Here is a 27217-nt window from a genome sequence, read left to right as displayed (position 1 = left end):
TCGCCCATCTCAGGTACTTTGCCTTATGCTCCATCTACACCCCATCGGCTCCTCTCTTTACTCCACACTTTTAGAAAGCAGTAACGCTCACAATGCTTCTTTGCTACATTTCCCTGTCTCTCTGTTAGGAAACAAAACCTCTGGCTATTTGTTCGATTATTTTAAATCTGCAAAATATATGCAATCTTTTTCTCTTAGTCATATCACAGCAGCGTAGTAGCTAGCACAACACTCTGCAGTACAGATGACTGGGGTTCATTCCCTGTCACAGCCTGTAAGGAGTTTGTACGTTTTCCCCGAGTGCTTCGGATTCCTCCCACAGACCAAAGATGTACCGGTTGGTAGGTTAATTGGTCGCTGTGAATTGTCCCGTGATTAGGCTCGGATTAAATTGGGATATTGATTGGCAGCACGGCTCAAAGAGCCGTATCTCAATAAATAAATAATTATCTCTCTATTGTACTCCAGCCTTTGGGGAAATGACATGATTGACTTGAAGGAGAAATCAACCATCTAAAATCTGTTATCTATGAAGATTCAGATTTTCTTTTGTTTGTGATTGGACAGATTTTCCCTTGCTTGTGATTGGATTTCCAGCATCTGCAGATTTTCTCTTGCTTGTGATTGGACTTCCAGCATCAACAGATTTTCTCTGTTTGGAGCCACCCACTCTAATTCCACTTCACATTCTCATTCTCACATGTCAGTCCATGGCCTCCTCTTCTGTCACAATGTGGCCACACTCAGGTTGGAGGAACAACACCTTATATTCCTTCTGGGTAGCCTCCAACCTGATGCATGAACATCGTTTTCTCGAACTTCCAGTAATCCCTCTCCTCCCCCCACTTCACCATTCCCTTTTTCCTCTCTCACCTTAACTCCTTACCTGTCCATCACCTCTCTCTGGTGCTCCTCTCCTTTTCTCTCTTCCATGGCCTTCTGTCCTCTCCTATCAGATTCTCCCTTCTCCAGCACAGTATCTCTTTCACCAATCAGCTTCCCAGCTTTTTGTTTGACCCCTCCCCCTCCCAGTTTCCCCTGTTACCTTATGTTTCTTCCTCCACCCTCTCAACCCCACCTTCTAACTCTGACTTCTCATCTTTTACTTTTCTCCAGTCTTGGCCTGAAGTGTCAACTCTACTCTGTTTCATAGATAGTGCCTAGCCAATAGATTTCCTCCAGCATTTCGTGTGTGTTGCTTCGATTTCCAGCATCTTGTAGATTTTGTGAAGTTTGTGAATATCTATGAAGATATCAGCATTTAATCTGATGTCAAAGGATCCCTTAAAGTTGGGGATGCTACTTAGTAATGAAGCTGAGTGCATTTTAAAAGGGATATCAGTAAAGCCTCATACATAACCACAGTGTTATGTATCTTTACTGCACAGACAATGATTCAATAAAGCATCTTACCAGAAACAAAAGGGCTTGGTGTTAAATGTTGATGACACCTCTTTGAAGATCAAAGTATTTTTATCCCGGACGCTGTGGAAATTCAGAAAGGTGCCTTAATTCAAAGATTGATATATGTCTGGATATGGAGGGAATCCAGGTGCAAAGCACAGCAGTTAACACAGAGAGGAAATTAGCCATAATCTTGTTGCAGGTTGGAAGGGTTGAATGATGCACTCCTGCTTCCAACGACTCTGTCCTATGAGCACGAGGTCAACAAGATGCATTGTATCTGACATACACCTGTGAAAGCTGGTGAAGCATTTCTATCTGATTTCGAAGGAATTTCCATTAATTTATACCTTTGCCTTCTTTTCCTGGGCTTTGTGGTGTGACCAAACCATTAAGTTATCCCTCATTTCAATACCTCCACACCTCCCAATCCAGTGGGGTCTTTCCTCCGTCTGCAAGCCAGCTGAAAAAATATAAAACAGCGTCATCTGTAATCAATATACAGCTTACATTTCCGGGGCCCTTACTTTATCTTTCCTACCTTAACTGGTGACCTGAAATGAAAACAGAAAATGATGACGGTTGAGCAGCGTGTTTAGAAAGAGAAATAGTGTTTCGAGTCCAAAGCACCTCGTCAGAACCGAGCTAAAAGTATGTTTCAGATATGGCAAGTAGAACAGGACACTCTGCATTACCATTCCTTACCCAGAATTGCTGGCACTGAACAGAGGGGGAATTGCCCCATCTGGAACGCATCTGGTCTGCTGGAGCAAATTAAAAGGCGTCCGAATTCTTTGGGGAAATATTATTCTTGTTGGAAAAAAAATCTACTTGGTAAGTGCTGTGAACACTCAATGTCAGGCGCATCTGTGGAAAGAAAAAAACGGTCAAACTTTCAAAGCCGGGATCCCCCATCAGAACTTGAAGAAAAAGGGCATTTGATTTTATTAAGCTGAGCGCAGAGCTGTTTTTTGATTATGCTTTCTCTTTCTGCGCCGGCTTGGGTACAAGTACCTGCCGGATGAATCCAAAGGACTCCCAACCTCGGGTTGTCCCGTTTGGTGAGTTCAGCTTTAAGAAAGTCCGCTTCAGGGTGAAAAGTTAGCGAAGTTCAGACTACCTTGGAGCTGATTGGTCCGCTGTGTGCCGGCCTCTCTATTCTGATTGGGTACTGGGATGCCCATCACGCCTGGTGTCGGTTTCAGGCGATTTGATAGGATGAGGGGTGGAGGGTGTCTCTGCTACACTGAGGATACCGGGGACCGGTACAACTCACGCTCACACACACTGTCCAGGTGACTTGGGGTTGTGACAGATGGAGCTGCGGGTCGGAGCGCTGCTGGCCGCCGGGATTGTGCTAGGGTCGCTGGAAGGAATCTCCTGCTTGGTGCCACTCAGTGACTTTTACCCATTCGGGGTGGAGAACGGGGACTCGGTCAATGCTAAGGTGGACGATGGAGGGTCCGGGCTGCTGGAGATCTCACACAGCTTTCCCTTCTTCGGAGAGAGGCACTCCGGGCTTTACGTGAGTCGCATTTCCACGTTATATCTCACCAGCTTCTCTTGTACGAACAGTCCTGGGGCAGAAACTGCCTCTACACCCCCCACCCCTCCTGCCCACTGCCCAGGTAGATGTACTTCAGCCTGTTAAATTCCACCAAGCTCTACAAACTGCAAAATTTCGTCTCCTTCACCTCCACCTCCATTCATCCCGGGCACGGTGTCCCGTGTTCGACGAGCCCCATGTCGTACTGCTTACGGTAAGCTAGCCCGATATTTGCTCCACTGCTCCTACACTTGGAGTCGACACAGCTCCATCCGACCAGTGAACGCTGTAACCGGCCCGTTATTTTGCAGCCTCTTCGCGGTATTTAATGCACTTCGTTCCAGAAGAAGGGGCAGAAAGTACCGGGCACTGTCAAATTTATTGCACTGCTAACTTGAAGACTGGTTGCCCGCCGGTCGCTCCACGGTCCCATTGTTCTGAAGGGCACTCTTCTGCCCCTGCCCACTATGCACACTTTCTTCTTCCTGCGCTCGCAACCGCTGCCAATTATTATACAGCGTATATTCCGTTTGCTTATTGCACATGGAGCATTTGGTGAACTAATTATTACACTGCGCCCATTGTTATGTGTGGAGCATTCTCTACAGCTACCAATGTACAGTGATCACTCTGTCAATTAATACCCGCCCGTTTATAAACTTCCAACTTGAACGGCCCGGGGCTTTATACCAGATGCTTTAACAGCCATGTCCCTGTGCAGCCCACTGCTGATCATTGAACTGTAACCACCACCATCCAGTTTAATGCTCTGGCAAGTCACTGTCCAGGGCAATCCGAGCACTGTCCATTAGAAAATGTGCCGACCGGTTGCCCATGATTGTACTGTGGCAGTCTGTTCACCTCTCCTTGCGCACTAGACACCCTGTACATTTTGATTAACGTGATGCCCGTTCAATATTAGACACACGGGGAGAGTAGGATATGTTATTTTTGTATCAGGTGTTGAGTCATTTACTATAATCCACTGAGCACTTTCTCCCCAGGTATTATACATCAAGTGCCCTCCTCATAACTATAAACTGCATCCTCTATCACTATATCCGTCATCTGCTTATTGCTATGAATTAGACATTCTAAATGGCCATTATTAGACGTGGATTATAACAAACTGTGATTGATGCTCATTTGTTGATATATATTAGATAGTTTACCTGCACATTGTAATCAGCATCAGCTCTAATATCATGTCATCAAATTTGTTGTCTTTGTGGCAGCTGTACAATTCAATACCTGATAATAGAAAAAAAACATGAATTACAGTAAGTATAAATATATATTAAATAGTTCAAAAATAGACATTTAAGAAAAAGTAGTGAGGTAGTGTTCATGGGTTCAATGCCCATTCAGAAATCAAATGGCAGGGGAGAAGAAGCTGTTCCTGAATCATTAAGTGTGTGCCTTCAAGCTCCTGTACCTCCCCTCTAAAGGTAGCAATCAGAACAAGGCGTGACCTGGGTGATGGGGTGCTTAATGATAGATGCTGCCTTTCTGAAGATATAAAGTGGTATACTGTATTGTGTGATTTCTATATTGCACCCTCCACCTGACTTCTGTTTAACACTGGGAGATTTACCTAGCCTTCCTTGTACACAAGTTGTATCATTAACCCTACTATTATAATCTGGGTACTCTTTAGCTGTCCTTTGGCATTATGTCAGATCATAATTTTACACTAGCTTGAAAATGCATTTGGGTTATTATTGCCTTAAATACTGAGGAACAGTAAAATCTTGCATACTGTTCATATAGATCAATTCAATACACAGTGCATTGAGGTCATAGAAGGTAAAACAATAACAGCATAAAGAATGAAGTGTAACAGCTACAGAGAAAATACAGGTAGACAAAGTTACAATGATGTAGATTGTGAAGTCATGAGTCTATCTTGTTGTACAAGAGAACCATTCAATAGCCTTCTAAACTGCCCTAAAGCCTGGTGTAAGTGCTAGGAGACTTTTCTATCTTCTGCCTGATGGCAAGGGGCGGGCCAGAAGAGAGAATGATCAGTTCAGTGGGGTCTTTAATTATGTTGGCTGATATACTTCTCACTGCCTCAGTAAGGACAGAATCTAAGGAGAAGAGGCTGAGTTCCATGATGTGCTGAGTTGTGTCCACAACTCTCTGCAGTTTCTTGCAGTTGCCATACCCAGGTAGGATGCTTTCTATGGAGCAGTGATAAAAAATGATGAGGGCTGAAGGGGACGTCAAATTTCTTTAGCTGCTCTTTATTATCCACTTTCACTCCCAATACAAGGACAACCAAAAGAAAATGAGAACTGACAAATATTGATTTCACCATCACCCATCTCCCATCCACTTGTGGAACATGCATGATCTAATAGGCAAACAGAAAAAAAATAACAAGAAGCCAGAGCCCAGAGAAGTGTAGGCAATATAGTAGTAAAATAAAAGAAAGGAAAGCAGGAATTCAAAGTAAATCTATAGGAAAAGTATGTGGCTGGCTGAAAGAGATGGCAAAAGAAAGAATATGTCCTCATGAATGAAGGTAGAAGAAATGGAAGGAAGAAAGGATGTCATTAAACTGGACAGGGTGCAGAAAAGGTTCACAAGGATGTTATTGGGTCTGGTATGCTTGTGTTATAATGAGGCTGGTTAGGTGGGAAATTTTCCCTGGAACATAAGAAGCTGAGGGATGATCTGACAGAGGTATAATCTGAGCCATAAATGTAATGGATGATCACAGATAAGGGAGTTTAAAACCAGAGGACATAGATTTATGGTGAGATGGGAATGATTTAAAAGGGATCTGGGGAGAACCTTTCCAATAGAGTGCAGTGTGTAAAGGGAACAATATGTTGGAGGAAGCTGCAAAGTCAGGTACAATTACAATGATTCAAATACATTTGAATAGGTGCATGGATATGGGTGAAATGCAGGCAAATGTGACTAGCTCGTATAAAATATTGGTAATATTGCCTATCATGTGTAAACCTCTATGTTCATGTTCTATGGGTGAGTTTGGCCAAAGGGCCTGTTTCTGTTTTGTATAATTTTATAACCCTATGAATCTACATATGCAATTCTAAATAAATAGTTTGGATCTCTCTTTATAGAAAAGGTGTAATATTAGATATTAGAGATGTTCCATAAACATGGGGGAAAGGACATATTCAGGTTGTAGCATTTTAAACTGTAGATAAACATCATCCCTGAACAAAATAGATACTGTATCTGCCTTTTGAAAGAACAAAAGAGTAAATGGAAGAGATCTTGATTTTCATTTTCTGATGCCCATTTGTTGTAGGTGACATCTAATCATTTAAAAACTGCTAATGTAATTATCTTGATTAATCGAGGAGAAAATTTTAGATGAAGTAACCAGTCTGTCTGACACAAGTAGTGGGCAAACTATTGGAAGAAATTCTAAGGGGCAGCATAAATCCAAATTGATCAAGCTTACTCAAGTACTTTCAGTATGGATTTATTAAAGGCAGTTCATACCTGACTCCTTTGACTGAATTTTTGAGAAGCTAAAAGGGAGAGTAGCGATCACATTTAGTGTAGTCTGCACAGATTTTAGATAAGATTTCAACATCATCCCACATGGAAGATTGATCAGAAAAGTAAAATCATCCACATAAACCAAGGGAATTTGATATATTGATGGAAGAAAAATTGCCTAGTAAGGAAAAGAAAGGCAAGAGTGTGTGGAAAAAGGTAGTGCCTCTTGCTGTCCATGATGTATATAAATAATTGTAGTTTAACTGTAGGGATCATGGTTAAGACTTGTTCCAATGGCCCTAAAATTTTCAGCATGGTTGAAGAAGAAAGCATTAGGTTCAGGGAGATAGCAAAAGACTAGTTGGATGAACATAAGTGTTATCAATGGCATTCAGTCCAGAGAAGTGTGAGGTCATGCTTATGGAGAAGCAATATAAATGGATGCTGGAAAGGGAATAATGTAGAGGACAACAGGGATCTCAGAGTGCATGTCCATGATTCTCGAAGGTTGAAGGACAGAGATGGTTAAGTTGCCGTAAAGGATGCTTGCCTTCATTAGTTAAGGCTAAGATTATAAGAGTGACTAGACCAGCTTTTCTCAAACTTTTTGCTCTGGAGGAACTCTAGAACTAATTTTCAGGTCTCAGGGTAGCATGATCAGTAAATTGTAGATACAACAATCCAAAAATGGTTGTCAATGCTCTTTTGAGTAGAGAATGAATTTTTAGCTGAACTTTCTTGAGGAAAAACAAGTAGTTAAGCTTAGCTCACCTTTCTTGAAATTATTCTCTTTCCCTCTCATAAATTTTAGAAACTCATAAGGCAAGCATAATGAATTGCTGTTAAATGATTGGCTTAAGCCAAAATGGGATTTAATTTTTCTAAAGGTAGGCTCAGTAGATTTAGTTTACATAATGGTTGTAAATGTTTACAACAACTCCATAGTGGCAGGCCAGCAGCTGAGTTGCAGCACATAAAAATCCCTCCTATTTTCTACTACACCAGTAGTGTTGTTCACTCTGATAAGTCAGTCATCAGCATGTTAGAGGAAGCTGGGGGAGAGGCTAATGTCACAGCCCAAGTTGGGTGAGTCCGTTCAATGTTCAGAAAATCAGCCAGCTGTCCTCCCCTCCATGCAATACAGCACTCACCAATTATCATCCTACCATCCTCCCCTCCGTGCAATAACAGTGCCCACCGATTATCAATGGCTTTCCCAATCTTGTGTCAAAGAAAAACCTGAGAATGGACTCAACCAAATAAACATGGTCCTACAGCGCATTGCCACACTGGGCTGAGAGACCTCTAACAAGATTGTTAATGGGACTGCTCGGTCACTGCCCACCACTGTGAACACCAGGACTGTGTGTCACATGAAGTTTAAAAAACAATGTGCTTTTTTTTAATCACAATCTCTCTTGGAACCTCGGCTGAGAAATTCTGGACAAGATTACAGAAAGTATTATCTAGGCTTTGCTGGATAGCTCTATACATTTTCTGGTCATCATAATAAAAGGAATAGCACCAGATTAGAGAAATTTTTGAGGATGTTGCTAGGGTTGGAAGTTTAAATTCTCCGGGGGAAATTGATAGGGTTGGTGATTTTCTTTGGAACAAAGGAGTCTGATGGGAGATTTTAAATGATGTGTATAAAATTGAGAGACAGAACACATATGAAAGACCCATTTCCCTCTGCAGAGAAGTTAGTAGCTTTGAGACATTGACTTCATTTAGTTGGTAGATGTTGAGGAATTTGGTCAACTATACTCACTATACCCCGATGCTCTTAAATGTCTGGTAATACTGCTGGTATCTTCCACAGTGAAGACTGTTGCAAAGTACTTATTCAGTTTGTCCACCATTTCCTCGTCCCCTTTACTATCTCTCCAATGTCATTTTCAAGCAGTCTGATATATATTCTTGCCTCTCTTTTACTTTTAATAGATCTGAAAAAACTTTTGGTATCCTCTTTTATATTATTGGTGAGAATATCTTCATATTTCATATTTTTTTTACTTATTGATTATTCAGTTGCCTTCTGCTGGTTTTTAAAAGCTCCACAATTATATTTGCTAGATCATTTTTTGCTTTTATACCATCTTTAATTTCCATTGTCAGCCATGGTTACCTCATCTGCCCATTATAATACTTCTTCATCTTTGGGATGTATCTGTCCTGCGCCTTTTGAATTGTTCCCAGAAACTCCATTCTATGCTGTTCTGCCATTATCCCTGGTAGTGTCCCCTTCCAGTCACCTTTGGCCAGCTCCTCTCTCGTGCCTCTGTAATTCCCTTTATTCCACCGTAATACTGATACATCTGATTCTAGCTTCTCCATTTGAAACTGTGGGGTGAATTCTATCATATTATGATCACTGTCTCCTAAGGGTTCCTTTACCTTAAGCTCCCTAATCGAATCTGGTCCATTACATAACACCCAATCCACCAGTATCCAATGTGGTATACTTACTATTGAAGAAAACTGTCACAGGGGTACTCTGCACTGGCCGCCCATTCACTTTCCTTCTCCTGACAGTCAAACAGCTAACTACCTCCTGCAACTTGTGGGTTTATGTTCACTGTTACGTTTTGTAACTCTAAAACATAAAACTAATTGAAGGGAAAACATGGAGCTGGGGAAGTGTGAACATTAGTTTCATTTTTACTGTAAGTGAGGGGTGTGCAGTGTGATGTGGCACACTAACATATGCCATTCATGTACTTTTACATATAACCCATTGTGAATTATGTAAACAAAGAATACATAAGCAATATATATACATATTACTAAAGTATTAAATACACAACACTCCTCTGTGCTTAGCCATAAACTCCAACTCAATATAGAATGAATTTCAACTCAACTATGTGATGTATTGCTCTCTAGACATCTGTATATATTTATAACTGTGTAAGATTTCTTATTCTTGCGGATAATATTTAGCCTGAAAAGGTGTGGGAAGGGTCACTCTGCTTTACAGATGAGACTTGTGATAGAAAAACAAACTCATTTTCTGGGGCCTCTTCCATGGTAGTTGCAGGAGCTGTCTCTGGAGCTGCAGGAAGTGGTTCTGACAGCTCTGGACACCTTTCTTCTGGACGTGTTGGCATCCTAAACAGTGCATGGCAAGCTGCTGGATCTGCTGATCAGCCCCTGCCCATCAGATAAAGCTTTGAGACAATATTTTCATTTTGACCTTGCCGAGGTGACTGGCATGTAGCTCCTTCGGTTCTCAACTTGGATGCTACGACAACTCTCAATCTCAACATAGGGCACCCTCAACAAGGTGAAGTTCATCCAGTGCTGGTAAAGATGGGGGATCTAGAATTTCTGCTGCATATTTCAGCCATTATGGGCTGCCATGTAGAACTGAGACAGTGTGGGGTATTTTCTGGTTTCCCTTTGGATCATCTCTACCGTAAAATGGAGACTTTTGATTTGTGTTTGGGAGAATCCATCCCTAGGAGTGTCCTCCTGTAAATTTTCAGGTATTTCCTTTTCCAAGGGTAAACAGGACAATCCATCAGCATTTCCATGATTAGCTGTCCTTGTGAATACAATTTTGTAATTGTGTCTGTCAGGAAACAGAGCCCATCTCTGCATTTGTGCTGCTGCTGTTAGTGGAACACACTTCTGTGGATTGAAAATGGACACCATGGTTCATGATCGGTAATGAGAGTAAACTCTCTCTCATACAAGTACAGGTTGAAACATTTTACATCCCAAACCAGACTCAAGATCTCTCTGTCAATCTGTGCATAGTTTTTCTTTACAGTGGTAAGGGAACATGATGCAAAGTCTAGGGGGGGCATTCATTTCCATCACTCATAACATGTGACATAACTGCACCTATATCACATGACAAGGTATCACTGGCAAGCTTCACTGGATGATGTGGATCATAATGTGTGAGTACAGTGTCTCATATTACCATTTCCTTTATCTTTTTGAAAGCTTTATCCATTGGACATTGCTTTGTCCATTGCCATTTCTTCCTGATCTGTGTCAATGAGTTCAAGGGGTGTGCAGTGGCCACATTCGATAGGAACTTGTAATCATAATGAACAAATCCTGAAAAGGACCTCAAATGTGACACATCCTTTGGCCTTGGGGTATCCATCAGTGCTTGAATTTTCTCAGCACACTTGAGTAATTCTTGTACATCAATGGTGTGACCACAGTAAGTGATGCTTGCTTTAAAGAATTTACATTCGTTGCGCCATGCTTGGAGCCCATAATCTTCTACTCTTTTTAACACTGTCTTGAGATTTTGGAAATGCTTCTTGTTATCCTCACTGGTAATAATGATGTCATCCAGGTAACACTGAGTGCCTGGGCAGCCTTGCAGCACCTGGTCCATATTTTTCTGCCAGAGTGCAGGTGCAGAAGGTACTCCAAAAATAAGCCTATTATAGCAATAAAGGCCTTTGAAGGTTTATGGTGGGAAATACTTTGCACTCTTCTTCCATCTCCATTTGTCGGTAGGCCTCTTCTTAGTCCATTTTGCTGAAGTGTTTTCCTTCAGAAAGGTTTGCAAAGCTATCCGCTATCCTGGGCAGAGGGCATTTATTTACTTCCAGTACTATATTGATGGTGACCTTCAAATCACCACAATCCTGACAGACCCATTCTTCTTGCCTACTGGGACCACTGGTATTGTTCATGGGCTCCACCTAAACTTGTGAAGAATTCCTTCAGCTTCCATGCAATTGAACTCATGGGCTACTTTATCAAGGATGGTATAAGGAACTTGACAGGCTTTGTAAAACTTGGGTGTGGCATTTTCATTTAAGACTATTTTACCTTTGATATGTTGGAGTTTTCCAATGCCATCCCTGAACACTGCTGTGGCATCATCCAGTATCTTTCTTAATTTGCTTTCATTTGACTCTGTTGCAGAGGATTTGGCTTGCAAATAGTGGATGGATCTCCAATCAACTTGTAGTTTTCTCAGCCAATCATGTACCCGTAATGCTACCCCTCCTGTTAAAAGCCCAATGTGGCTTGTTGGTTGCTGTATTTCACTGTTACAAATGTCATTTTCACAGGAGTTATCTTTACTCCAGTATAAATTCTTAGTTGAATATCTGCAGGGTTAAATTCAGTATCATTGAGGTGCCATTCAAACTCATTTTGTTGAATGACTGAAACAGCTAAGCCAATGTCCAATTCCATTTCAAATAATTTGCTTTTCTCTTCAGGTGTAAGCCACATTGTTTGTCTATTGTTAGTTTTCACATTGTAAATCTTAAGGCTACTCAGTCCTGTGTCACTCTCTCATCATTATCAGATTATTCATCAACAGCATTCACATTGTGCTGTTTTTGAAATTGCAATTTGAATTTTTTCCTCTTCTCTTTGCAGTCCATTTATTTTTGTCTGCCTGACATACACTTTATGTCCTACATTTTCTGCATTGGTCTGGTGTGTGTGAGCTCCTGCTGCAACAGTAACACAATTTATTCAGCCAGGCTGGTTTTTGTTTAGAAGCTGCAATTTTGTTCATACTCATTTTTATTCCTGACTGCAGTTCAAGTCCATTTCTGTTTGCTGTCTCCATTGATACAGCTATTTCAACTGCTCTTCTAAATGTAAGTTGTGTTTCAGTTAGGAGCCGTTTTGGAATGCTTTAAGATTCCACAAACTATATGATTTCTCAGTGCATCATTAAGCCCTTTACCAAACTGACAATGCTTGAATAATCTCTTCAATTCAGCCACATATGTCAAAATGGACTCCCCTTCTTTTAATTCTGTTTATGAAACCGAAAGCATTCTGAAATCAACAGTGGTTTTGGTTCCAGATATTCCTGCATTACTTTTATAAATCAGCAAAGTCCATTCTGGCTGATTTGGTTGGAGCAGTTGAACCATGAAGCAAATTGTATTCCTTTAAACCCAATGCACACAGCAAAATTGACACTCGCTTTTTATTGGCTATTTCATTTGCTTAAAAATATTGTTCAATTGATCATATGTAATATCCAGTTATCTCTTGTGCAATCAAATGTGACTGTCTTTCCGATGTAGCCAGCCAATTCTGCTTTTTTTAAAATTCAGGATTCTTATCATCTGGTACTCATTGCTTATGAACCTGTGAATTTGTCCATTTTCTGCCTTTTTCTTTGACTCAACCATCTCTATCTTCCTGAAGAATAATGTGCTATGCTGGTTTTATTTTAACTCAAACGTCTCGCTGCACTTCATCAGCTTGGTAGTTGTCTCATGTTTGTTTAGAACTTCCTTGTCACAACTTTTATGTTCTGTAACCACAAAACATAAAACTAATTGAAAGGAAAGCAAGGAGCCAGAAATGCATTGAGGTGAGTTTCATTTTTACTTTAAGCGAGGCTCACTCATTCTGACCTTGGAAGCAGTTGTGCTTTTTAGCTGTATCAGGCTGAAACAAGAATATTTAATCATATCTATTGAGGGTTCTGCCGCCACATGAGTCTCCTCGAGGCACCCCAGATGTTAAAAACTTGATTTATTTATTTATTTATTTCCTCTCTTCTATATTATGTATTGCATTGAACTGCTGCTGCTAAGTTAACAAGTTTCATGACACATGCGGTAATAATAAACTTGATTCTGATTCTGATTCATGCTGACGTGGTGGCATAATGATGCAAACCATTCACGTGCTTTTACATATAACCTATAATGAATTATTTAAACAACAAAGAATGCCTTATCAAACAGTACATTTACAATATTATTGAAATATTAATTACATAGCACTACCTCCCTGTAACTCCTATCTATCATCTCTTCATTCTTCTGTATGAGCTGAAGGTCATTGAGCTGCAGCTGCAGTTCCTTAACATAGTCTCTAAAGGAGTATGCAGCTCGATGCACCTCACACAGATGGGGACTGGAGGTCTCCCAGTCTTCCCACATCTCACACAAAGAACACGCCACTAACCATGGATGCATTCTCGCTGCACTATGAACTAGCAGACAAAGAAAGATAAAAGCTTACCAGAAACTTAACTTGACCTTTGCCCCTTTTCTCGTAGGCCTCTTAATCCAAAGCCTGACCACTCTAACACTGTCCACTCCAACAATTGCCTCTCACAATGTCTGCTCCACTTACACTTCTTTTATTCACTGTGGCCAAGTGCCTAATAGACTGTCAGGAATTCCTGAAAAGCCCTAAGCTCCTGTTAAACCTTGTGCCACCTCAGCTAAGCAATTGAGTGTTCATGATGATTGAAGCCTGTCAAAATGTTTTTGTGTTTCTTTATTTTTCTGTAAATGCCTGTGAGAAAATGAATCTCAAGGTAGCATATGCTGACATAATTTGCATTTGTCACCACCCAGTGTTATATAATGGAACTGTACTATGTATTCCCCTGTTCACACCCACTCCCCCTCCCAGCACCCTAGTCCAGGTGCCAAGGCACCTAATCCTCCTTCAGCACCAACTCCTCCCCTCTTCCCCCCTCTAGTTCAACATGTGGATGAACAACACAGTATACCACTGTATACATCCCCTCATTGCCCTGCATCTACCATCCACACCTCCACATACCAACTGCTATTGTTCCAGTCTTCACCTCCCCCAGCCCCCACCTTCTGCCATGTCCCCAGTCATCATTCGCTACTGAGCGGGTGAGAAGGGCTCTGGGGAAACTCAGACATGGCAAAGCATCGGGACTGGATGATGTGGACTCTGGGGTCCTGAAGGAGTGTGCTGAGCAGCTGAGTGGAGTTCACCAGCACATTTTCAATCTGAGTCTCAGCCTGGAAATGGTCCTGACTGTGTGGATCATGTGTGGTCCCAGTACCCAAGAAGGGCCAACTGAAAGACTTGACTGACTACCGTCCAGTGACCCTGATCTCACACATCATGAAGACCCTAGGGAGGCTGGTCCTTGCCCACCTCTGACCCCTGGTCAGATCAGCCCTTGACCCCCTGCAGTTTGTCTACCAGGAGCACATTGGAGTCGACGATGCTGTCAACTACCTGCTGGACAGAGCTCACTCCCATTTGGATAAGCAGGGCACCTCTGTGAGGATCATTTTTTTTGATTTCTCAAGTGCCTTTAATACCGTACAGCCCTCACTGGTGGGAAAAATGCTCCATTCACCGCAGGCTGGCACTTCCATCGTATCCTGGATAATGGACTATCTGGTTGGCAGACCACAGTATGTGCAGCTTCACAGCTGTCTTTCAGACATGGCTATAAGCAGCACTGGGGCTCCACAGTGGAGTGTACTGGCTCCCTTCCTGTTTACCCCATATTCCTCTGACTTTAGATACAACACTGAGTCATGTCATCTGCAGAAATTCTCTGATGACTCAGCAATAGTTGGGTCATTTATCTAAAGGGAGGACGGGAGGATGAATACAGGCCTCTGCTGAAGGACTTTGTCAAATAGTGCAAGCTGAATCATCTGCAGCTCATTAGCTGAAGGACAAAAGGAGATGGTGATGGACTTTCGGAAGTCTACGCCTGTACTGCTTCCTGATGCTATTGATGGTGAGGACCTACATGTACCTGGAGGTGTACCTGCATGACAGATTTGAGTGGAGCACCAGCACAGAGGCTGTTGCCTCTACTTCCTGAGGAGACTGAAAGCCTTTGAAGTATGCAGGCCTCATCTTCACACGTTCTACCAATTTGTTGTTACCACTACATTCTTCTTTGCAATGGTGTACTGGGACAATGGCATCCCCAACCTCACTATAAAACCTGCTGATAAGGGGGCAGCTGTTGTTGTCTGGCGTACTGACCTCTGCCTGGCCGAGGCACAGCGACAACTCTCTGATACCTCCTCTTATTTAACCCTTGATCATGTCCCCACTAAGGAGCACCAGGCCATTGTCTCCTATACCATCACCAACCTTATCAGCTCTGGGGATCTCCCATCCACTGCCACCAACCTCATAGTTCCCACACCCCGCACTTCCCGTTTCTACCTCCTACCCATGATCCATAAACCTGCCTGTCCAGGTAGACCTATTGTCTCAGCTTGCTCCTGCCCCACCAAACTCATTTCTGCATACCTTGACACTGTTTTATCCCCGCTTGTTCAATCTCTTCCCACCTATGTTCGTGACACTTCTCAAGCTTTGAATTTTTTCAATGATTTTAAGTTCCCTGGCCCCCACCATCTTATTTTCACCATGGACGTCCAGTCCCTATATACCTCCATCCCCCACCTGGATGGTCTCGAAGCTCTTTGCTTTTTTTTGGATTCCAGACCTAACCAATTCCCCTCTACCACCACTCTCCTCCGTCTAGTGGAATTAGTTCTTACTCTCAATAATTTCTCCTTTGGCTCCTCCCACTTCCTCCAAACCAAGGGTGTAGCCATGGGCACCCGTATGGGTCCCAGTTATGCCTGCCTTTTTGTTGGCTTTGTGGAACAGTCCATGTTCCAACTCTATACCGGTATCCATCCCCCTCCTTTCCTTCGCTACATCGACTGCATTGCCGCTGCCTCCTGCACGCATGCTGAGCTCGTCGACTTCATTAACTTTGCCTCCAACTTTCACCCTGCCCTGAAATTTACCTGATCCATTTCCAACACCTCCCTCCCCTTTCATGATCTTTCTGTCTTCATCTCTGGAGACGGCCTATCTACTGATATCTGCTATAAGCCTACAGACTCTCACAGCTACCTGGACTATTCCTCTTCCCACCCTGTCTCTTGCAAAAAGGCTATCCCCTTCTCACAATTCCTCCATCTCCACTTCATCTGCTCTCAGGATGAGGCTTTTCATTTCAGGACGAAGGAGATGTCTTACTTTTTTAAACAAAGGGGCTTCCCTTCGTCCACCATCAACTCTGCTCTCAAACACATCTCTCCCATTTCCCGCACATCTGCCTGCACCCCATCCACCCAGTACCCCACTCGGGATAGAGTTCCCCTTGTCCTTACCTACCACCCCACCAGCCTCCAGGTCCAACGTATAATTCTCTGTAACTTCCGCCACCTCCAACGGGATCCCACTACCAAACGCATATTTCCCTCCCCCCCTTCTGCTTTTCACAGGGATCGCTCCCTACGCGACTCTCTTGTCCACTTGTCCCCCCCATCCCTTCCCACCAATCTCCCTCCTGGCACTTATCCTTGTAAACGGAACAAGTGCTACACCTGCCCTTACACTTCCTCCCTCACCACCATTCACGGCCCCAGACAGTCCTTCCAGGTGAGGCGACACTTCACCTGTGAGTCGGCTGGTGTGGTGTACTGCGTCCGGTGCTCCCGGTGTGGCCTTTTATATATTGGTGAGACCCGACGCAGACTGGGAGACCGTTTCGCTGAACACCTACGCTCTGTCTGCCAGAGAAAGCAGGATCTCCCAGTGGCCACACATTTTAATTCCACGTCCCATTCCCATTCTGATATGTCTATCCATGGCCTCCTCTACTGTCAAAATGAATCCAAACTCAGATTGGAGGAACAACACCTTATATACCAGCTGGGTAGCCTCCAACCTGATGGCATGAACATTGACTTCTCTAATGCCCCTCTTCCCCTTCTGACCCCATCCCTGACATATTTAGTTGTTTCCCTGTTCTACATCTCCCTCTGGTGCTTCCCCCCCTTTCTTTCTCCCTAGGCCTCCCGTCCCATGATCCTTCCCCTTCTCCAGCTCTGTATCACTTTCGCCAATCACCTTTCCAGCTCTGAGCTTCATCCCACCCCCTCCAGTCTTCTCCTATCATTTCGCATTTCCCTCTCCCCCCACTACTTTCAAATCTCTTACTATCTTTCCTTTTGGTTAGTCCTGACGAAGGGTCTCGGCCCGAAACGTTGACAGTGCTTCTCCTTATAGATGCTGCCTGGCCTGCTGTGTTCCACCAGCATTTTGTGTGTGTTGTTGTTTGAATTTCCAGCATCTGCAGATTTCCTCATGTTTGCTCTTAGAAAAGATGGCTCCGTTATAGGAGTCAAACAGACACACTGAAGGCTGTGGTAGAACAAAGGACCCTATGGAAAACCCTGGCAATTCTGGACAATGTTTCTCACTCTCTGCGTGCCACCTTGGCTGAACAGAGGAGCATTATATGAGGTCATTATTACCCTTGGCGTTTGGGCTGTACAATGAGTCAACCTATAGCCAGGGAAGAGATGACCCCCTCCTGTTAAACTATTTGAGATAATTTTATTCTTTCTTCTCTTCTAATATTTGTATATCTGTGCACTCGTAATGCTGCTGTGATTTGTAATTTCCTTTGGATCAATGAAGTATCTACCTATCTATGAAATGCAGTACCTGACCCCAGATATTCGCTGTATTCATCAGCTTATGTTTATCCAAACATAAAGGTTTAAAATTTTTCATTCCTTATTTGACTGTCACCATCAATGTGATAATCTCAAGCATGGTATGGACACAGGCACTGCCTTTCCGCAACCATACAGACAGAATTACTGGAATTACACAACAGGACAAACAGCGTCTGTGGAAGCAGTTAACATTTCTGTGCTGTGATGCTTCAAAGGAACTGGGAAAGAGAGAAATTCAAATTAGCTGTGAGGAAAGGTTGAAGATCTGAAATGTTGACTATTTCTCCACAGCAGCTGTGTAACTTGCTGAGTGTTTCCAACATTTTTGAGTTTTTCTTAATTTCAGATTTTCGGCATTTGCAGTTGTTTTTAATCTGCAATTATAAAGGGCTTTGGTGAGACTGCACCTGGAATACTGTCTGCAGTTTTGGTCTCCTTACCTAAAAATAATGATGTACTTGCATACAGAATTGATGCACCATCAATAACTCTGAGACGTGGGTTAAGGTAGGCTTTTATTGGCTGGAAGAAAGCACAAGCAGCAAGTGACCATCACACAACATCCTGGAGACTGAGGAAGGGTCTGTGCCTCCAATTGCCTTTATACCAGGGTCTGTGGGAGGAGCCACGGTCAGTGGGAGGAGCCACAGGAGCAGTCAGCCCTGGGAATGTCAGCCAAGCCGGTAGGGTGGTCCCAGTGGCAGACTTCCTGGGAAAAGAGAATAGGCGCTAGTGAGGGGTGGCATTGGTGGACGTACATAACAGGGAGCGGATAGAGTGGAGTGCCTCAGGGAGGACCTCCTGCCATCGAGAGACTGGCAACCCCTTTGACTTAAGGGCTAAAAGTGTGGCATTCCACATTGTGGCATTCTCCCTCTCCACCTGTCCATTTCCCCGGGGATTATAGCTCGTGGTCCTACTATAGCAATGCCCCTAGCCAGCAGGTACTGGCGCAGCTCGTCACTCATAAACGAGGACCCTCTATCACTGTGGATATAGCAGGGATATCCGAACAGAGTGAAGAGCTGGCGCAGGACTTTTATGACGGACGTGGCAGTGGCATTGGGGCAGGGGATGGCAAAGGGGAACCGCGAGTACTCGTCGAAAATGTTAAGAAAATACACATTGCGGTCGTTGGAGGGAAGGGGGCCCTTAAAGTCAACACTCAGTCGCTCAAAGGGGCGGGTGGCCTTGATAAGTTGCGCCTTTTCAGGACGGTAGAAGTGCGGTTTGCACTCAGCGCAGATCTGGCAGTCCCTGGTCGTCGTCCTGATGTCCTCCAGGGAGTAAAGCAGGTTCCGGGCTTTCACGAAATGGTAAAGTCGAGTGACCCCAGGGTGGCAAAGATCTGCATGGAGGTTGTATAGCCGGTCGAGCTGCGCGCTGGCACACGCTCCCCGGGATAGGGCATCAGGGGGCTCATTGAGCCTTCCAGGCCGGTACAGGATATCATAGTTGCAGGTGGAGAGTTCGATTCTCCACCGCAAAATTTTATCATTTTTGATTTTGCCCCGCTGTTGGTTGCTGAACATGAACGCAACTGAGCGCTGGTCGGTCAGCAAGGTGAACCTTTTGCCGGCGAGATAGTGCCTCCAGTGCCTAATAGCTTCCACTATAGCCTGGGCTTCTTTCTCCACCGCGGAGTGCCGAATTTCAGGGCCTTGAAGGGTACGAGAAAAGAATGCTACTGGCCTGCCTGCCTGATTGAGGGTAGCAGCCAGCGTGAAATCGGAGGCGTCACTCTCTACTTGGAAGGGAATGGTCTCGTCCACCGCATGTATCGTTGCTTTGGCAATGTCTCCTTTAATGCGGCTGAAGGCCGCGCGGGCCTCGGCTGAGAGGGGAAATGTGGTGGACTTGACCAGAGGGCGGGCCTTGTCTGCTTAGTGAGGGACCCATTGGGCGTAATAGGAAAAGAAGCCCAGGCACCGTTTGAGGGCTTTGAGAGTGGTGGGAAAAGGGAGTTCTAACAGGGGGCGCATACGGTCGGGATCAGGGCCAATGACCCCGTTCTCCACGACATACCCAAGGATAGCGAGTCGGGTGGTTCCGAACACACACTTGTCCCTGTTATAAGTAAGGTTAAGAGCTTTGGCCGCTTGGAAAAATCGTTGGAGGTTGGCGTTCTGATCCGGGCAGTCATGACCACAGATGGTGATGTTATCCAGGTAGGGAAATGTGGCCTTCAGTTGGCACTGGTCCACCATCCAGTCCATTTCCCTCTGGAAGACAGAAACACCATTTGTGACACCAAAGGGGACGCGCAGGAAGTGATAGAGCCTGCCGCCCGCCTCGAAGGCGGTGTAGGGGCGGTCCTCCAGGTGGATGGGGAGCTGATGGTAAGTGGATTTCAGGTCTATGGTCGAGTACACCTTGTACTGAGCTATCTAGTTGACCATATCCGCGATGCGGGGTAGGGGGTACGCGTCAAGCTGCGTGAACCTATTGATGGTCTGGGTATAGTCCACGACCATCCTATTTTTCTGCCTGGTCCAAACAACAACCACCTGGGCCCTCCAAGGACTTGTGCTTGGCTCAATGATCCCCTCCCCGAGCAGCCGCTGCACCTCTGACTGAATGAAGGCCCTGTCCCCCGCGCTGTACCTCCTGCTTTTAGTTGCCACCGGTTTACAGTCGGGGGTCATGTTGGCGAACAGCAGTGGGGGAGGGATCTTGAGGGTGGAGAGGCTGCAAGTGGTGTCAGTAGCGCAGCTGTCGACATGGTGCTGGGTGGGATGTGTGTGTCGGTGTGTGTGCGTGGTCAGTAGCGGGGTATATGACGAAGTCCCACAAAACTGAGGGATCCTGACAGTGAGTGGTGGGAGGGGCCAGTCATACGCCATAGTCACACTTTCGAGATGGCTCTGGAAGTCCAGCCCCAATAGTACAGGCGCGCACAGTCGAGGCATGACCAGCAGCGCAAAGTCCTGTTATTCTGTGCCCTGTACCACCAATGTCGCTGCACAACCCACCCGGATGTCTGTGGAATGCGACCCAGAAGCCATGGTGACCTTCTGGCTTACCGGCCGTGTCACGAGTCTGCAGCGTTGCACCGTGTCCGGGTGAATAAAACTCTCAGTGCTGCCCGTGTCAAACAGGCATCTAGTCCTGTGCCCCTCCACCAGGATGTCCATCATTGACCTTGCAAGTTGGTGTGGGGCGCTTTGGTCGAGGGTTACAGAGGCCAGAGTTGATCTGGCGTCTTGGTGCCCGGTAAACACCCGTGGGTCGGAGGCAGGGCGAGGTGGCGCCGACAAAGATGGCCGCCCCCATGTCTCGCACGAGGCGGGCAGGCAAGATGGCCACCCCCATGCCTCACACGAGGCGCTGCTCGACCCCGCTTGTGGTTCAGACTTACAGACCCTGGTGAAATGGCCCTTCTTCCCACAGCTGGAGCAGGTCGCTTCTCGGGCCGGGCAGCATTTTCGGGGGTGCTTTTCGAGTCCGCAGAAGTAACACTGCGCGGACTTGCGACTGGCAGCAGATGTGGTCGGTTTCGCTCGCGGGTGGCGGGGTCTGCAGTGTCCACGGAACTGGTAGGGGATCGCGCGGCTAGACAGCATCAGCATTGTGCAGAGTAGCCTCCAGTGTGTCGGCCGTCTCGATCGCCGAGCGTAAGGTAAAATCAGCATTTTCCAGCAGCCGCTGGTGTACGTACACTGACCTCATCCCCGTAACGAAGGCGTCTCTTACTAGCAGCTCCAAATGTTGTTCCACCGTCAGTCCCTTGCAGTTGCAAGCCCTTACGAGTGTCTGTAGGGCTCAGAGAAACTGCCCGCTCGACTCGCCGGGTCGCTGTCGCTGCGTCGCTAAGCAATGTCTTGCGTAGACGGTGTTCACCAGCTGCAGGTACTGTCTTTTGAGGGCGTCCAGTGCCCCTTGGTAGGCCGGCAGGTCTCTGATAAGGGAGTAAACTTTCAGGGTGACCCTCGAAAGGAGGATTCTGTGCATAATAGCGGGCTCAGTCACGGGAATCTGTTCCAAGTATGAGTGGAAGCATGCAAGCCAGAGTTCAAAGGCAAGAGCTGCTTCTGAGTCTTGAGGATCAATGTCCAATTTTTCCGGACGTAAAATGCTTTCCATGTTTTAAAACTTCCAGCCAATAAAATTGATGCACCATCAATAACTCTCGGAGGCGTGAGGCGAAATATAGGCTTTTATTGGCTGGAAGAAAGCACAAGCAGCAAGTGACCATCACACAACATCCTGGAGACTGAGGAAGGGTCTGTGCCTCCAATCGCCTTTATACCGGGGTCTGTGGGAGGAGCCACAGGAGCAGTCAGCGGGGGGGCGCGTCCAGACAGGTATATGTAGTTCACCACAAGGATATAAAGCAAACATTCCAGGTATTGAGGGTTTGCAATGCAAGTAGACTGATACTTTCTAGAGTTTGGAAAATGAGAGGAGATCTTACTGAAACTTGAAAAAATTTCTGATAGGACTTAAGAGGTTAGATGTGTGTAGGATATTTCCGCTTGAATCAGGGGTTATAATCTCAGAATAAAGGTGGCCCATTTAGAATAGAAATGAGAAATGGTTTCTAGAGGATGGTGAAACCTTTGGAATTTTATTTTATTTATTTAGAAATGCAGCAAGAATAGGCTCTTCCACCCCAACAAGCAGCACCACCCAGCAACCCACCAGCTTGACCTTAGCCTAATCACAGGACAATTTACAACAACCACTTAACCTACTAACCTCTACGTCTTTGTAATGTGGGAGGAAACTGGAACAGCCAGTGGAAACCCGCGCAGTCACGGGGAAAATGTCCAAATTCCTTCCATACAGCGCTGGGACTGAACTTCAAACTCTGACACCTCCAACTGCAATGGTGTTGCACTCACGATGGCGCCTGACTGTGGAGAGCTATGGAGACTCAGCTACTGAGTTCATTCATAAGGTTATTAGCATAACGTGGGGAGAATAGTACAGGGGTTGAAGGTCAGGCAGGATCAATGAATGCTGGAAATGGATCAGAGACAAATGGCTAATTCCAACCCTTTTCACCTCATGTTCTGATATTCTTGTGTCCTTTCAGTATCACTGAACACTTACTTGTTTGTTATAAAAGCAATAAAGGAGAGGAAAGTAGGATATTGAATGGGGGCCGGGGTGGAGATTTTTATTTCCAAGGTACTAAGCAGGCTTACCCTGATGCACTGGCAAGCACCTGAACACTGAGTGTGTGATTAGTTTCTGTGGAGTTGCGATCAGGGATCAGGCTCTGACTCTGCCTGTATAGTATTAGATTTTGGGCATCTTGCCATTTTTCATCTTACTGATTCCATGTCTATTTTGTTATTGCTCTATGCTCCACACGACTGGCAGAAATCACTCTGAATACCATCATTGTGTGTATTGCACTTCCTCAAAAATCATTATACATTTTGTCTTTCAGTGTTAAGTATATGTGAAATCCATTTTCTCTTTGTTATCTTCAAAGAACTTTGCCAACAAGTGATTAAACATTGTGCACTATTATTAGATGCTGAACTTCTCCCCATCCATTATTGTAGATCCGATCCATGCTTCCTGTCTCCTGTGATCCAGTGTTACTCAGTACAGTTCGAATACATTGAGCATATGGTCAATTATGATCAATGATGTTCTGTCCACATCAATTAACGTGATTATTTGCTGTTCACATTATACTCTGGATACACTTTCCCTTATTATGTCTGTTTAATATTGTAAACTAACCTCTTCTGCCCTGTATCACAGTCTCTCTGTAATAAATTGGCTGCCATTAAGAATACACTCGACCCACGATCAATTATTTTACACACAGTGCTCTTCTACTCAATTGCCCATTGCAAACTCAAGTTGTTCTGCCTTCCCATCGTAAACACTGCACTATACACTCAGGAAGTGTTACAGATATTATTGGACTTTATGAAATCGAATTAGCAGTTCCTATACTTTGAACTCTACCTCTCCACTCTGGCCAATGCACTCATTATAGTCAACTTGATATTTCACTTATTTGTCAATAAACATAATTGCTCTGACTGAACACAGGGTTCCCTGATGCTCATTAATGTACACTAGTTTTCTGATTAATATTTGCTGTGTGCTCTACTAAAGATCAATCTCCATTTTGATACAGGCAAACCTGTTACCGAACATGGGCTAACCTACTGAATTATTGTTACTGATAGGTTGATCAATGTATAATGATCATCACCTCAGTGCTTCACTGGTTTATTGTAAAGCAGATGGCATGGCTACTTTATCTTGTGGATTGTTTGATCTTCTTTATTGTGAGCAGTTTTAGTCACCTACCTACAAGAAAGATATAAATAAGGTTGAAAAAGTACAGAGAAAAATTTACAATGATGTTGCTGTGTCTGGATGACCTGAGTTTTAAGGAAAGAATGAATAGGTTAGGACTTTATTCTTCAGAAGGTAAAAGATTGAAAAGAGATTTGATGGAGGTATACAAAGCTATGAGGGTTATAGACAGGGTAAATGCAGGCTTTTTCCACAGAGGTTGGGTGGGACTACAACCAGAGGTCATAGGTTAAGGGTGAAAGGTGAAAAATTTAAGGAGAGAATGAGTGGAAACTTCTTCACTCAGAGGGTCATGAGAGTGTGGAGCAAGCTGCCAGCACACGTGGCGCATGTGAGTTCAATTTCAATATTTAAGCAAGGTTTGGATAGGTACGTGGATGGTAGGGGTATGGAGGGTGGTGTTCCTGGTGCAGGCTGATGCAAGTAGGTAGCTTAAAAGGTTTTGTCATGGACTACATGGGCAGAAGAGTGTGTTTCTGTGCTGTACTTTCCTATAGTTTTCAGTTTTATGCCCACTATAATCAAAAGGTTTAGGAGCATAATTAGGTCATTTGGCCCATTGGAGTCTGCTCCACCATTTCATCATGGCTGATAAACTCTGCCTTAAGTATACCCAATGACTTGGCCTCCACAGCCACCTGCAGAAATGAATTCCACAGATTCACCACCCTCTGGCTACAGAAATTCCTCATCTCCATTCTACGTGCCTGTATTCTGAGCACAAAGTACACTGCAGATGCTGTGGTCAAATCAAGACATACAGACTGCCTGGTTCACACATCCCTCCCCACAGATCTCCCACGTGGTCCTTATCCCTGCAAGCGTAAGTGCTACACCTGTCCCTACACCTTCTCTATTACCACCATTCAGGGTCCCAAACAGTCCTTCCAGGTGAGGCAACACTTCACTTGTGAGTCTGTTGGGGTCATCTGTTGCATCCAATGCTCCCGGTGCGGCCTCCTCTACATTGGCGAGACCCGACGCAGATTGGGGGACCGCTTCGTCGAGCACCTCCACTCCGTCCGCCACAATAGACAGGATCTCCCGGTTGCCACCCACTTCAACTCTGCTTCACATTCCCATTCGGATATGTCCATACATGGCCTCCTCTACTGCCATGCTGAGGCCAAACTCAGGTTGGAGGAGCAACACCTCATCTACCGTCTGGGTAGTCTCCAGCCCCTTGGTATGAACATTGAATTCTCCAACTTCCGGTAATTCCCTCCGTCTCCCTTCCACCATCCCACTTTCACTCTACCTCCTCTTCTAGCTGCCTATCACCTCTCTCATGATTCTGCCTTCTTCTACTACTCATAGTGCTTTCCCCTTTCATTCCTTCTTCACCTCTTCGGCCTATCCGCTCCCTGCTTCCCCTCCCCAATCCCTTGATCTTTCCTCTGATTGGTTTTTCACCTGGCACCTTCCACCCTCCCCCCACCTTCTTTATAGGGCCTCTGCCCCCTCCTTCTTCAGTCCTGACAAAGGTTCTCGGCCCGAAACATTGACTGCTCATTTCAATGGATGCTGCCCGACCTGCTGAGTTCATCCAGCTTGTTTGTACGTCCTGTATTCTGAGGCTGTGTCCTCTACAGCAGGCTCTAATCGCTCATTATTCTTGTGCCTTGCCTATTGGTTATTTCGCATTGAATGTTCCTTTTCATATACCAGAAATCATAGCTGCTTGTTACTGACCACTGGGCAATCTATTTTATTTACTGTTGAAAACTAGATAATCCATTTGGTCATTGTTGATGACTGGGAAATTGAAGAGCTATTTTAACCTGTCTAACGATGGATCATTAGTGACAAGCTACCTGACTATTAGTGGGAAAAGTTACCAGAGTATTGTTGGTCTGTGCCCAAGCCACGTGGCTATTTTGAGGCAGCTGATCTGCCCGGTCTTTAGTCATTGTATCCATTGTAAGATATTGCCAAACCCTTCTCCGTGTTATCATTTAAAGGTGTTTGGCCACTTGATTATAATACATGCAAAGTTCTGATTATCACTCAAACAGATGGCCCCTACGTTACAGCAGACTGTCTAATAGAAATTCAGCTCTATCGGATGTACTATTAGAATCAGAATCAGGTTTATTATCACCAGCATGTGACGTGAAATTTGTTAACTTAGCAGCAGCAGTTCAATGCAGTACATAATATAGCAGAGAGGGAAAAAATAATAAATAAAATAAAACATAATAAATAAACAAGTACATCAATTTTATGTCTATTGAATAGATTATTCAAAATGTGCAAAAACAGAAATACTGTATATTTAAAAAAGTGAGATGGTGTCCAAAGCTTCAAAGTCCATTTAGGAATCAGATGGCAGAGGGGAAGAAGCTGTTCCCAAATTACAATACACAAAAGTAAATGTTCCCTCATTCTAATCATTAAAGTATGTTGAACTTAAGTGTATCCAAGTGTAAGCTAAGCAATTTTCAGTGATATTAAGCTGTGAGTAAAATTTACGACCTCCACAGGTCCTAAGCTACAAAGTGCCATGAAATAAGCAAGAAGACGTAACTTATTCCCTTCATTTTTACCACTTCCCCACTCATGTGACTAGTTACCGGAATAAACATGATAAACCTCACAAGACAGAATACAAAGCAAATACAGAACAGATAAATGGCTCCTACAATGCCTTTGCCTGTCTTTTAAAATTTAAATTCAATTCTCAGCAGCTAAGCATTACTTGCCTTTTCTCAATTATCCTGAGGAGGTAACGGTGAGCCAGCATCTCAAACTCTAGTCCTCTGGTAATGGTGCTTCTAGAGTGACACTGGGTAGGAAACACCAGGACCTAGACCCAGTGCCAATGAAGGAATGAAAATACACTTAGTCTGTGGCTTGGAAGGGAACTTGCAGTTGGTGGTGTTCACGTGAGTCTGCTGCCCTTGGTGATAGAAGTCACGGGTTAGGAAAGTGTAGCTATTTGAGCAACTGTTGTGCGTATTGTAGATGGTACACATTATAGCATCTATCAGTGGTACAGGGAATGAATGTTTAGGGTGATGGATGAGTGCCAATCAAGCAGGCAACTTTGTCCTTAATGGTTAGAGCTTCTTGAGAATTGTTTGAGCAGCTCTCATGTGGGCAAGTGTAGTGTATTCAGTCACACTCCTGATCTGTAACTTGATGGAGATGATTTGGAGTGTAAGAGCAAATCAATGCAGGGCACTTAGCTTTAGACCTGCAGTCGTAGCAATGGTATTTGTATGGCTGGTCAATTGAATTTCTAGTC

At 44.5% G+C, this 27217-nt stretch overlaps 1 protein-coding gene across 2 annotated transcripts in view; it reads left to right on the top strand.

Annotated features, from left to right (window-relative positions):
- Positions 1–2649: 2649 nt before the first annotated feature.
- The window catches only part of sned1 (sushi, nidogen and EGF-like domains 1), a 147675-nt gene continuing 123107 nt past the window's right edge, over positions 2650–27217 (top strand). The window contains exon 1 of one of the 2 annotated variants that reach the window (XM_073040661.1): positions 2650–2929. In XM_073040661.1, the coding sequence (XP_072896762.1) occupies positions 2720–2929 (210 nt within the window). In that variant the 5' untranslated portion in view covers positions 2650–2719. The remainder of the gene's footprint in view (positions 2930–27217) is intronic. The other variant, XM_073040662.1, reaches the window with a different exon arrangement.

Source organism: Hemitrygon akajei, chromosome 3 (assembly GCF_048418815.1).
Source record: "Hemitrygon akajei chromosome 3, sHemAka1.3, whole genome shotgun sequence".
Lineage (NCBI taxonomy): Eukaryota > Metazoa > Chordata > Chondrichthyes > Myliobatiformes > Dasyatidae > Hemitrygon > Hemitrygon akajei.
Note: the sequence above shows the minus strand (reverse complement) of the source record. Positions and strands in the feature narration are given on the sequence as shown.